Source organism: Pan paniscus, chromosome 10, assembly GCF_029289425.2.
Source record: "Pan paniscus chromosome 10, NHGRI_mPanPan1-v2.0_pri, whole genome shotgun sequence".
NCBI lineage: Eukaryota > Metazoa > Chordata > Mammalia > Primates > Hominidae > Pan > Pan paniscus.
Window position 1 is genome coordinate 31752107 of NC_073259.2, and position 14773 is coordinate 31766879.

General features: G+C 34.7%; 1 protein-coding gene across 7 annotated transcripts in view; it reads right to left on the reverse strand.

Annotated features, from left to right (window-relative positions):
* The window catches only part of MON2 (MON2 homolog, regulator of endosome-to-Golgi trafficking), a 131456-nt gene continuing 116683 nt past the window's right edge, over nt 1–14773 (reverse strand). For 4 of the 7 annotated variants that reach the window (XM_055096524.2, XM_003824814.6, XM_003824813.6 and 1 more), the window contains 3 exons: nt 13001–13208; nt 10346–10428; nt 5221–5913 (listed from right to left, as the gene is read on the reverse strand). In XM_055096524.2, the coding sequence (XP_054952499.1) occupies nt 5750–5913; nt 10346–10428; nt 13001–13208 (455 nt within the window). In that variant the 3' untranslated portion in view covers nt 5221–5749. Of the gene's footprint in view, nt 5914–10345; nt 10429–13000; nt 13209–14773 lie in introns of all 7 variants that reach the window. The other 3 variants (XM_055096521.2, XM_055096520.2, XM_055096522.1) reach the window with 1 other exon arrangement.

The following is a 14773-nucleotide window of genomic DNA, read 5'->3' on the forward strand; positions in this document are numbered from 1 at the left end:
TGAAGCCTAATATTTTATTTTTCTAGATAAAAATAAAATTGCAATATAGGTATGGAGTATTTTTCTCCATCTAGTAAAACATCATAGAAGGAAGCAGTTGTTAATATATTGCAATGGTTTTCCAAATAACGGCATGGTTTAGCAGATCTTCCCTGGCTGCACTGTTTATTGAATTTTAGTTTAAAATAAAACTTAGTGTAACTATATTCGCAGCAACTGAAAATGGTCTGAAAATTTAATTTTTTCATACTTGAGGGGATAGAATCAATACCATAGTATAATTAGGAAGGTTTCAATTGACCTCTGGGTGACCTCTGGGTGAACCAATCACACAGACACCAAATACACTCCAGAAAGACTCAGATATGAGAACTATAAGATTCCGGGTCTTCCATCAAAGACTGCTTTGCAACAGAAAAATGAAAATAGTTGAAATACATGGGCAATATGCTGCCTCAAATCATTCTTGTAAGTAGGCAGTGTCAATATAAATCAATATTAAGATGGGATAAATCTAAAAGTTTAAACATCTGCCTCAAAAAACCAAATATCTCCCCCACCCCCCAAAATCATAAAAAACCAAAACCCTAATTAAAAAAATTTTTTTGAACTAGAGATAGGATCTTGCTATGTTGTCTAGGCTAGTCTCAAACTCCTGGCCTCAAGTGATACTCCCACCTTGGCTTCCCAAAGTGCTGGGATTACAGGTGTGGGCCACCACGCCAGCCAAAACCCTCATTTAAACAGGTTTTAAATACTTTACTTTGAGAAAAGATATATAATCTCTCTACCCACATAACAGAAAAGACATGATTATTCCAAATTTAGGTGCTGAATCCATCATATTTATAGCAATCCCATTTTGTGAGCATCTTGGCTGCTGAATCCCGTGTATTCATAAAGACAGTAGGAGTTATAGTCACAATTTTTTTTTTTTATTTTTAGTTTTTTATGGCACTTCCAGTTTTTGGAACATATTACTTTAACTTGTTCAGCTATTTCAAAATGGCAGGGGAACTTTACCTTGGCAAAAACGCAACAGTGGCCAAAGTGGAAAGTTTTTCTAGAATCTCATTTAATAGAAAGGCAATGAGCAGTGGTTCTACCACTAACAGCTCCACTTCTTATGAACAAGGAATAGGCACAATTAGAGAAAGAGCTGAAAGAGAAGAGGCAGAGAATGAAAGAGGAATTAAAAGAGAAAAATCAGGGGAAAGTATAAGAAAGATGGTAACGTAAACATAAAATTTAACAAGGATAAAAACATAAAAGAGAGAAGGGGAGGGAAGAAAGTGATGTCCAAGAAAAAGGAAGAAAAATGGTCAAAGATCTCTCTTACGATATAGTAATAAATTTATCAAACAACTTGAATTACCCTGTCATTAAAATCAACTCCACACTCAAATTATGCATTTTTTCCTCTAAAGAATTAGTAACTCATTGATCATCATCTCTGTTTAGAAATAAGGAAACCGCTTTGAAAAGTCAACATGCCTAGAGTTAAAGAAGAAGTAGCGTCTCTGTCCATCATTGCCTCAGAATTAGTCGAGATGACCAAGAATATTCATATAGAACTTGCCACATGTTCTTTTAAATAGCCAACACTGTTAGAGCATTAGAAAGTATTGGATTTGTAAGACATTTAACTTCCTCTGAAATGGTCTGTATATAAATCAAGATACAAAGACATTATCTCTCTTTCTGAATCTATAAACACTTTTCATTCAAATGAAAGCACTATTCTACTTTCCAGAGATACAAAAACTTTAATTCAAGTGATCATGAAGTATTAAAGACTTTTCCCACTTTATATAAATTGGTAAAATACTATGTGACATGAACTCCCATTCTTCTCATGAATGATAATTTTTTTAAAATAAAAATTCCCTCTAATAATGTAGATAAATACAACCCAGGAACACTAAGCATAGTAAAATGTGATACTTTATACAAGATTAGCTTATCTGCCAAAATGCCAAACCTAAGTGGAAATCTAAGGAACATACCTGGCTGCTGGCAATGCTTTCAGAGATCATTTTTGTCTACATCTGTGGTAGTTTTCTCTGAAAAACTGTAATCCACAATATTCTGAGCCTGTACACTAACCCATTCCAAGGGTGGCACAGTTAGGGACTCCTGTAAGTGTTCTGCCTTGGCTAGACAGACTTCACCTACAGCAGTCTCTTGAAAACTTGGTTGCCCATCTGAATTATTCTGTATTTGGGGAGAAAATATTAGTCATTATAAAATAACTACACTGCCCTTCATTGACACAAATGTAATAATGACCACCTCATTAATAAAGAATATACTTTTGAGTTGTTTTCTAACACTGTTCCATAACTTATGCTAATTCATCCTTAACTGTTTCTCAACTGATCCTTTGGCCCAATGGTTACCTGGGACTAGTGGTACCAAATTGTGACAATAAAACAAAATGCTCTTTAAAATTATACTGAGAAAGGACAAATAATCTAGTTGTTACTGGCCTGCTGTAGAAATAATTTAATTGAATATTATTCTCCAGAATAAAATATCTACACTAAATTGTTCATCTCTTTCTTCTGATGATACATACAAATTTAAGGAATATAGCAAGAGTTGAATCGATAACCATATAATGGAAAAAACAAGAAACAAGAGAGATGTTAGCTGTTAAATGAATAAAATTAAAAATGAAAGCAAGTGAAAAGTGGTTCTAAGCCAGACTTTTATGCCTTTTGTTTGTTTTGGAACCTAAAAGGCTCCTAATAAATGTTACAAATGTATACAATAAAATTAACAAAATCTTAACACTAGTTATAAAGAAATACTAAAGACATTACAAAATGATGTATTTTTTTCTCCCTTGGCAGTGGTGGTAGCATAGGAAACTAAGAAGTAATCTATGCAAGTTAACAATTAGTTTTTCCTTTACAATGGACAAAATGGCCAGAAAAAGACTTTATTAATCATACAATTGGTGGCATATGTCTGTTGTCCAGCAATATGAATAAAACAGGCACTGGCAGTGACAGCAAGTGACGATGTGAGGCTTAAAACTCATGGTATTGGCTGGGCGCAGTGGCTCACGCCTGTAATGTCAGCACTTTGGGAGGCCAAGGCGGGCAGATCACCTGAGGTCAGGAGTTCAAGACTAGAATGGCCAAAATGGTGAAACCCCATCTCTACTAAAAATATTTAAAAAAATTAGCCTGGCATGGTGGCATGTCTGTAATCCCAGCTACTTGGAAGTCTGAAGCAGGAAATTGCTTGAACCCGGGAAGCAGAGGTTGCAGTGAGCCAAGATCGTGCCACTGCATTCCAGCCTGGGTGACAGAGCGAGACTCCGTCTCAAATGAAAAAATAAAAAAAAAACTCATAGTATTTCTAGTAAGTATGACAAAGGACATTTTTACTACTGCTTAAAGGGCTGGTTATAGACTCAATTGTGCCATAAAATGATCTTATCTTTGAGAGCTTCCTTTTCGAATCTCCTGGCATCGAATAATTTCACACACCCCAGTTCTTCTAGTCACTGGAGAACCCAATTCATACTAACAAGACAAGGGCAATGTGTTCCATGCCAGCAATCAATTACTGTAGTGACTCTTGGAGGGTGACAGGAAATATTCTGGAGGAAAAGCCTGTCCAATTATACTACCAAGGGGGCCACCCACTTGCTTCACACTAAGACTGGCATTTATTACCTTATTATATGATATTAACACATTCACTATGTTTATGTTTTGAACTGTAGGGCATGGTCCTGATAAAGCAAGCTTTGGTTCATATAAATGTATATTGCATACACTTGACTCATATTTAACTATTTAATTATCCTAATTGCAACTGATCTTTTATTTCTCAAGAATAGACCATTTTCCTTTGAATAAATGCATAGCAATATTTTTAACATGTTACTGAATCGGTACACTACCCTTGGGTTATTCTGTTTCAATGCTTTATCAGTGATTATGTGGATTTTTCTAATCCTCAATTTAACATACCCAAATATAGAAAATAAGTACATAGCTTGATTTTTTACAACTTTAAGGAAAATGCTGAAAGCAGAACTTATGAAATGCCATATTTTACCTTAATTTTAGGTGAAATAATAAAATAGAAATTCAGTAATTCATGTAAATAAAAAATATCCCCTCAAAGACCTTACTACATTTTACAGATAATGCAAATTAAATAATTATACAATTATAATAGCCTCAAAACTGTATCTCAATCATGACTCAATTATAATATCTTTTTGCAGTTTTATGATTTTTCTGGAGAAGCTGAAATTTATAAATTCTATTAAGATCAAAGACCTTCCAATACACTAAAATAATACCGAGACCATTATGATTTCTTATGAATAATCATTGTTTTAAACATCTTTGTGTCTTCACATAAATTATGAAAATTTAACTCAGAAGAAAAATACTATAATCCATAATCCATTAAATAAAAAATACAGTGAGCTAGGTCAAAGTCAGTATTTTAAGAAATAATTAAGGTATTGTACTCAAGAGCACTTTTCTTTTTCACTAGGATAGGAAAGTGAAACATAATTAGCATTTTACTCCATGACAGCAAGTTCACTGCACTTCTAAATGCTTGACTATCTCCAAAAATACACTTTTCATTGTTTTATAATACACACATATTTTATACTTGTGAGTTAACATAGGTATTTTTCTTGAGAAGACATTACAAAATGAAGCACTGATATGAACAAAACCTCACAGGCAAGATTTTAGAAAATCTGAAATCATCTTGCCTGGGTCATAATTCAAAGACAGTGACAAATGTTGTTAGGGGAAACAAAATCAGTAGAAATATAAAATATGAAAAGTCTTTAAAATCCAGACAGCCAATATAAAAAACAGACAGACTTCAGTGAAAGCTTGGAGAGCTGTTTAAAGAAATGAGGTATGATGAAGTCATAGTGCTACAATATGTATCAATGTATTAAGAACCTATATTTCAAAGCTCCAAAATCAGCAAATCATAAACTATTTGCTGCTGTGTTCACATGACCTTACTGGTCAGATGTTTAATGGTCACTAATAATACATTTAAAATAAGCATGAAGCTAACTGCATGATCATATGGTGAGCTTATCCGCCACATATGAAGGCAAATTATAAGTAAAAATGTAAGCAAACAATTTTGTATTAATAATAAATAGAGCTTTAAGCATTTAACATTATCAATACTTTTAAAATTTAAATAAATGCACTATTTTATACAGAACTGTACCATTTATTATACACACAAGTATATCAGTTCCCTTTGTTAACAAAGGCTGGTTATAGATAATATGGAATGTTACAGTACCATCTTGCATAAAATTCTAGTACGATTTTGTACTTGAAAAAGGGTGCAAAAACACCAGACTAATAAATCTGACTGAATTGAAATATCTCTTCTTTCTTTTTAAAAAGTACATCATTAACACATACACCACAAACTGTACATAAGCTCACTTTAAATCACCAACTGGAGATATGGTAGCATGTATACTGTAGTGTTAATTATCCCTCCCATCAGTTTAATTTATTAAAGCCTTACACTGCTGTTCATTCAGGAGCCTTTGTTGATGTGCAAGCCTGTAATATGAATTACTGAACTCAGGTAAGTAGAATATAAAGGAGGCCAACAACAGCTGCCAAGAATTATTTGCAATAAGAAATGTCCTTCTCACAGAAGACTCAATTAGGAGCAAACATTTTTTAGACTATCTTCCTGCTTTCAAATATATTGTAGCCGGTCAAGATTCTCCATTTTGAACTCTGGATGCTGGTGGCTGCATGAAATCCTTAAAAGGAACTAGTGCCTCTTTAAGTGCAGAACAGACTTCTGAAGAAGAACAGGTGATGCATTCTACTAAAGTTGGGTATAAGGCAATTACTTGTGCCCAGGTATTTCCATCAACTGTAATGCAAAAGTATAAAACCTTAAAAGGGTGGAATTAAATAGCAGAGATTATTCAATTAACATGAACACAATCCTTTAAACTGAATGTAAAGAAAAAACTCTGAAACATGAAGATTCTACAAGCTTGTATCTTTTTATCTTTTTAATTTTTCAAAGATTTCCTGCTATATTTAATAAGGTATGGGAAAAAATATATGCTCAGTGTGCAGTCATCAGTAACAATAAATTTGATAAAGTACATTTTAAATGGTATTTCAATTTGTGAAGGCTCTGAAAGCTAACAAAGCGATTCAGAACAATCCAAACCTTTGTCATTTTTAATATAATTGCGAGAGGATGTAGTGTACATTTCAAGAATTAGAAAATAACTTTTTCAGTTGTCTGCTAAAAGTAGAAATCTTTTGAAATATAAAATATGTTTAATGATTTTCCCAGTAATATCCTTGATATTCCTTTTAATTACAAACTGTCACAAACAGATCCATTCTTGTCTTGTACTGTTTGCTAATCTTTAATGTATATCATTAGATGTAGACTTGAGTGGGGAGGAACCATGTCTGGCTTCTTCACCACTATCATGAACAAATAGTACAGCTAAATGCTATTGCTACTGAAAGGACAAAAGTGTTATATCCCAATTAGTTATATTTTCCTATAAGTATTGTGCATAACGTTGGGCACCCAATATGCAAGATTTTTTTTAGACTTTTAGGTATTTTTAAAATTTTGTGAAACAAGTCTCAAATCTAAGAGGCATTATAGTATTAAAGAAAAATAAATACTATGTGTAGAGAGCTTTGATTCTGTTTTTCACTACAATTTACTGGGTGTCAATTGCCTAAAATTCTTTCTGAAATAAGGCAATGATGGGTGTCCCTGGTCAAGTCATTTAATTTCTCTTTATCTTACTTCTTCCACTGTAAAATAAAGAAATGTGTTTCTCAAACTAGTGTTCCTCAATTTACTTCTTAGGAAAAAGCTCATGATAAAGTAGTTTGGCAGATGTTTCATATCTCTCACCTTTTGGAGACTAATTCTTCATATCAATTTATTAAGGGCTTGTAGTAAAAGAACAAATTTAACTTTAACCCAGTGTTCCCTTAATTATGGATTTTTTTTCCATCCAATACCTACTGACATCAAACATCATCAATGTTCATGCCTTAGTACATATCTTGGAAAAATGTTATACTGTTAATTTAACCTTTTTTCCCAAACAGGGGCTTCCTCAGGGTGGGTGTGATAAGAAGAAATGGGGAATAGGGCTGATGGGTATTGCTGAGGGTGAGGAGTCAGGCTGGAGCTGTTCTGCTTTTCTCTGTTTTAATATGTTGGGAATTCACATCACATTTCATTTGTAAAAAGAATTTTGCTGCTTAACAGAATACAAAAGTCAAAAAGCCACTGTCTAAGAAGTTTTAAAAATTCTGCTTCAGTTGTCTCCTGTGAAACTTTACACTAATCATTTAACAAAAGATTAGATAGATTGAAACCTGTCTAGGTTGTCCCAGATGGAGAGTCAATTGACCAAATTAACCCTCGGTTTATTATGGTAAAACACAAAAGTATGTTATGATGACATCTTAAACTCAAAGGAAGCAACTCAAATTTCTTAAATTAAAATATGTTTTAGGCTGGCGTGGTGGCTCACGCCTGTAATTCCAGCACTTTGGGAGGCCAAGGCGGGTGGATCACCTGAGGTCAGGCCTGGCCAACATGGTGAAACCCCATCTCTACTAAAAATACAAAAATTAGCCAGACGCGGTGGTCCCAGCTACTCGGGAGGCTGAGGCTGGAGAATCGTTTAAACCTGGGAGGCGGAGGTTTCAGTGAGCTAAGATAGCACCACTGCACTCCAGCCTGGGCAACAGAACAAGACTCTGTCTAAATATTCATTTGTGTACAAAATTCACTGTGTACAAATATTCATTTGTGTACAAAACCGGGAGGGGGGAGTATTAGAATATGTACTTTGTATTTACATAATAAACTTCTGGAGGGATCCACAAACTAATAAAAATGATTGTCTGTGGTAAAGTAAGAACTGGGCAGATAGAGAATAAGGAAAAGATCATATTAAAACTTTCCCCTGTATATCATTTTACAGTTTTGGATTTTTGGACCATGTATATGTATACTACCTATTTAAAATTTTAAATAAAGATCAAGTAAAATGATGAAAACAAAATCTTGGCTGGGGGGCGGTTGTTCATGCCTGCAATCCCAGCACTTTCGGAGGCCAAGGTGGGCAGACTGCTTGAGCTCAGGAGTATGAGACCAGCCTGGCCAACATGGCAAGACCCTATCTCTACTGAAAATACAAAACAATTAGCAGACTGTGGTGGCACGTGTCTGCAGTCCCAGCTACTTGGGAGGCTAAGACGGGAGGATCGCTTGAGCCCAGGAGGTCAACGCCGCAGTAAGCACAGATCACACCACTGCACACCAGCCTGGGCGACAGAGCGAGAGCCTGTCTCAAAAAAGACAAAAACCAAAAAATCTCCCCAAACAAAAATAAGTCTAACAAATGCATCTTCTCTCACTAAAAAGCCCCAAAACAAATAATGAAGTCATTCTTTTTCTTAATAAAGCTTACCACAGCTTTCTAAAATGTTATATCATCTTATATGTTTACATTCAATTTAAATTTTCACTTCATAGACCCAGAGACATAATTCAAACTCCATTCAACAATTTTTAACATTCATTTAGTTAGATCATCTATTACTACACTGCCTTATACATATAACCTATTGGCTTTGTAAAAAAGAGTTACTGAGTTTTTACTTCCTTTTCTCTCTTTATACACATTCTGGTTCTTTTTTTTTTTTTTTTAAAAGATGGGGTCTGACTACATTGTCCAGGATGGTCTCAGACTCCCAGGCTCAAGCAATCCTCCCACCTCAGGCTCCCAAAGTGTTGGGATTACAGGTGTGAGCCACTGTGCCAGCCCAGGACACTTTTTGAAGAAAACCCAAATCTGAACTCTAATGGGATAAATTCAGGACACTGCCCCAGGCTTTTTCTTAGAAATTCCATCCATCCCTTTGGGTTGAATAAAGACAAGTGTACTACTGCCTCTTAAGATTTAGTATAATACCCTTTCTAGGCCAAAGTACCAATGGGTGAATTTTAACAAAAGAAAAATATGTATTTACTCCACTTATATAATAGTTGACAGGAACAAATATCCTACAACTCATTCAGTAGTAATTTACTAGGAATCTACTTTTTTCTTGGATATTAAAAGTAATGCTCCTTAAGGTGCCAATCTGCTACAAAATAAGAAGCTTGTGCCAGAATGTAAACCAACACACAGTTTTCTTCTTTACCATTGTCTTCTTGTATAAAAAAAAGTCAGCTGAACCAAGCAGTGTGTTTAGTGACACATCTGATTTATATTCTGATGCCAGCTCACTATCTTGTCCCAGACCAGTAACAAAACTGTTGAAGCCAATCAATGGCTGGTCCAACAAACCATACTTTGAAAAGCAATGTTGTAGAGGATTCAAAATAGAACAAAACATGGTCTGAAAAGCCCCTCAAAAATCTTAACAATGTAAAGGGAGATGAGTCATGTACATGCATAATTGTAATACAAATAGAGTGCTTTGAGACAAGTACACATAAAAAAGCTTTGCATTCAATGAAAAGAAAAATTATTTACCTTTAAGAGATTAAAAACAAGGTTTAAAAGTAGGGTGGTATTCCAAATAGGTTGATACAAGCTGGATAATGGAATAAACAAAAGGTTGAAAAAATTTGGGAAGATTGAGAATTTTAGTTTAGTGCAGAGTAGGGGAAATGAAATCTATTGTGGGAAATAAAGTGTGACTAGAATGGAGTCAGACTGCAGTATTCTTTGCAATTTGGTGGGAAACGGTAAATGAAAAATATTTTTTTGCTTTGAGAGGATGAGGAAATAAATGATCAAAGCCCTACTATAGAAAAATCATTTCCGGCTATCATGTAAAGAATGGACTGGACAGGAATGAACAACAGAAAGGGCAAACAAATGAGAAAGAATGGTAAAAATGATTCAAAGTTATTTATACAGTTTGTATCTGCAAAGTAAATCAGTACAAATAGAAGATAAAGCCCTTTTCCACCTGTCCCCAAATAAGTCAATTATCTTCTACATTAAAAATATATGAAATATGGATTGTTCTTGCAATAACCTGACTTCAGAACAATATAGTAAAAAAAAAAAAGTAAGGTAGGCTGCTTCATAAAAAATGAAAACATCACAAATTAATTTTACTTAATTGACATCCTAATGGACTTGATGCTTTGTTGTCATGAGAACTGGAGAAAAGAAGTCTAATGACTGTTATGTTCCTATAATTCAGTTAAATTAACAGACAAAAGTCCATCACAAATAGAACATAAATGTTACGAATTTAGAATAACTGAGTTTCTAAGCACTTACCATTCTCAGGCTGAGTTTTCTTAAGTGAATCAATAAGAGTACTGACTGCTTTTAAAACAAATATAATTTCTGTTACTTGTTGCCTGAAAAAGAGATAGGAAATCACTTCCATTAAGATTTTAAAGTTGCCAGGTATGTTTGTTTTTTAAACTAAGTTTGTACAAATAGATGAACTTTTGAAAAATACTGAACACAATACAATGCAAGGTTAATGTTAGTTTTAAATTCATATAAAAGTAAAAATCATTTTACTTATATGTACTTCAGTGTGCAAATCAAATTTGTAGTTATTCTTGCCATGACTTATCAATTAATAAAGAGGTGGGGCAATCTACTCCTGAAAAATTAAATTTATTTGTAAGATATTTCACATAACTACTTAAAATTAAAACGTTTTATTTTTATTTATTGATTTTTTGAGACAGGGTCTTGCTCTGTCACTTAGACTGGAGTGCAATGGTGAGATCACAGCTCACTGCAGCCTTGACTTGCGCTCAAGTGATCCTCCCACTTAGCCTCCCGAGTAGCTGGGACTACAGGGGCATGCCACATTGTCTGGCTAATTTTTTTTTTTTTTTAAAGTAGAAACAAGGTCTTGCCTGCTATGCTGCCCATGCTGGTCTCGAACTCCTGGGCTCAAGTGATCCCCCTGCCAAGTGATCCTCCTGCCTCGGCCTCCTAAAGTGCTGGGATTACAGGCATGAGCCACTGTGCCCTGCCCTTAAAACATGTTATAATACATGCTTTTAAAACTTCTCTACAAGTTTTTTTTTTTTTTAACTAATTAGTACTTAAAGAGATTTGCCAAAGCTTAAATGGAAACAAAGACTACTATTACCACATGGCATATATTCTACCATGCTGTTGAAAGTATATTCAAAATTACAATGGTACTTATTTAACTTTCTAATAATACAAACAAGAAACATTCTGGAAATCAATCCTAAGGTAGCACTATTTGGAGACATTAGCAATGAAGAATGAACTTGGAGTAAAGAGTCAACAAGAGTAGCTTGATTCCCTTCTTTCTCCTCATAAAAACAAAGCTCTTCTGGTCTCTGGTCCGCCCTCATCCCTCCCCATTCCTGGTGTGCATTTGTGTTATTCTGCAGATAAGACTTTCTAATACCATGTCAGGATACTATTTCAAGACTTCCTATTGTAAGCATTGAAGTATTTTATTGTGTTGCAATGTAGCTTTTTAGAAAACAATTAAATGATACTGCAACAAACACAGAATGATACAATATAACTTCATAGGACAATTATAAATAAGGCTCAATTTAAAGGTAGTAGTTAAAAAGTAAAGACTTAGAACATTAAAAAATAAGGTGAAAGTTTTCTTCTGAAATCAAATAATATTTTATAATATATAAATACGTTCTAACAATATTCCACTCAAAACAACTTTATTACCACATTTCCAAGTATACTTCAGAAATCAATTTTCAATCATGCCTATAGCCAAATTACTAACATCTGTCTTTGGAGTGTTTTTGTGTATAAATTTGAGTATAAGGAGTTATAATTTAAGTTCTAGAAATTCAAAATACACTGGATCCTAAAAGAAGAAATACAAATAGCTAATATGCATTGGTAATTAAAAAATGAAAGCAAAGTACCACATGACTATTTTTCATTCATCAAATTAGAAAAAGATAAATGATAAACTGGCAAATAATTTAAAAATGCTAAAAATTGAGGAAAGGGACATTCACACATTCCTGGGAGAATGTAAATTGGTATAAATCTCTGTTGGGAAATTTGGTTAATGCATATCAAAAGCTATAAAATGTCTGTGTCTTTTGACAGGTCAATTCCAACTTCAGAAATTTATTATAAGTAAATTAAAATGTGCACAAAGACTTAACGCTGGTGATTTGCCTCTCCAGTCCTACCTTATGAGATGGGAACAATGATTTTTGTCTTTCCTGACTTTGATAACTTTGTTTTCCCATGTTATTTTCTGTTTGCTTCATTAGTTATGCCTTAAACTCTAATTTCCACATTATAAAAGTATTTGCAAACCTAACCCTAATTTATGACTGTATCCTTTGTTGAATTCTGGTCTGTACTCCAACTCTGATTAGCCTTGGCTGATCAGAAAAGCCTAGTGCACCTTCCACTGACACAGGCTGAACAGATGAGAAATAAATCAGTTTAGGTCCATGGGCTTAATTAAGCAGATTGGATGAAAAGAAGACCTAAGATCAGGCTAGCTGACACAGAGAGAAACCTGCAAATGACTGTAAAACAAACTAGGATATTCCTAAAATATGATTTATGATTTTCACTTTAGAGAAATAATATCATGTGCTCATAGAGATCCACAAGTACTTATCCAGAAATCTCTGGAAGAAGATATATTTTGGAATTCAGTTTATTTTTTTTTAATTCAAAAAGGTAATTTGGTACCTATGTATCATATGTTACATAATCTCCATGAGGGATCTAAAAAAGCACCCCATAACAAAACATGTTAATATATCTGCAGGAAAACCTGTGAATATTTACACCATATGGGATAAATAAGATTATAAACAACTTCAGCTTAGTTCAGATCACTTACAAAAACACTTGCTTTTCAGAGTTTTCCTTGTTATCAACAATTAGTACAACAATACATTTATTTCTTTAATAAAATGAAATATATACCTTGGAAGAGGGCATTTACCACTTAATCTTTCATCCTCTATATAGCGATGTAGTACATCTTGGGACCTCTTTAAAAGCACTGAGAGTGCCATTCGTGAGATGTAGCCTTCTTGAGGTGTTGTGACTTTATTACTGAAGGAAAACTGGAGTAATGTTTCAAAACACATTTTAGAAAATTCCTCTCTCAAACGAATATCAATCTCCGCTTCTGTAAAATTAACAAATTTTGATGGTTAATAGAAGTTAAATCAATGAGCTTTAATGATAACAATGCTTAGCAAACTAGGAATAGAGAGAAATTCCTCAATCTGGTGAAAGGCACCTAGAACAACCTACAGCTAATAGCATACATATAGTGAAATTGTGGGGTTTTTTTTGTGTTTTGTTTCGTTTTGTGTGTGTGTGTGTGTGTGTGTGTGTGTGTGTGTGTGTGTGTGTGTAGAGAGAAACAAATTCCCCCTCACAAGATCAAAAACAAGGCAAGATCCTCATCACTTCTATTCAACATATTTCTTGATTTGGTCTTTCTATACCATAAAACAGCACTGTAAAATATACTTCACAATAGTTTTTCATGTGGTCAAACTTGCAGTATTCTCTTTTTCTCTCTTTTTCCCTCTCCTAGCAACTTCTTTCCTGGAACGTGACCTCTGCTCCAGTCCGGCAGTTGCTCTCTAGACACGCTGTTCTGTTATATCCTGAAACTAGTCTTTGCCATCACCCTGGAAATTGTTTCCATTCTCTTGAGTTAGATCCCACTTCCAAGATCTCCTTTTTTTTTTTTTTTTTGTTGAGACAGAGTCTCATCTTGTTGCCCAGGCAGGAGTGCAGTGGTGTAATCTCGGCTCACCGCAACCTCTGCCTCCTGGGTTCAAGCAATTCTCCTGCCTCAGCCTCCTGAATAGCTGGGACTACAGGCATGTGCCACCACACCCAGCTAATTTTTTGTATTTTTAGTAGAGACAGTGTTTCACTGTGTTAGCCAGGATGGTCTCGATTTCCTGACCTCGTGTTCCGCCCGCCTTGGCTTCCCAAAGTGCTGAGATTACAGGCGTGAGCCATGGCACCCAGCCTCATGCCTTATTTTTCCTGGGTTTACTACTTTGCTTTTACAGAGCATATTTTGAAGTAGCTTCCTAAGAAACAATCAATGAGAAGTAAAACTTTTGAGCGCATGTACCTCCGAAAATGTCATATATTATGGTACTCAAAAATGTACGCTGCAGCATCAGCATTACCAGAGAACTTGTTAGAAATGTAAATTCACATGCCGCCCAGTCTTACTGAATCAGAAATTCAGGGGGTACAACTCAGCAATTGCTTGTCCTCTGGTTGATTATGATGCATGCTGAAATTGGAGAATTACTGTTTTACACTCATACTTGGCCAACAGTATGAGTTTTAACATGGAGCTTCCATGTTAAAAGTCCTTTCCATTTACAACTCTAAAACCACTGCTTCAATGTCTTTTAGCATCCAATACTGCGTCTGAGAATTCCACTGTCTGTTTTTTTTTTTTTTTTTTTTTTTTGAGACAGGGTCTTCACTCTGTCACCCAGGCTGGAGTGCAGTGGCGTGATCTCAGCTTACTGCAACCTCCACCTCCCAGGTTCAAATGATCCTCCCACCTCAGACTCCCGAGTAGCTGGGATTACAGGCACGCACCACCACACCTGCCTAATTTTTGTATTTTTTTTTTTTTTTTAGTAGAGACAGGGTTTCACTGTGTTGGCCACGATAGTCTCGAACTCTTGACTTCAAGTGATCCACCCA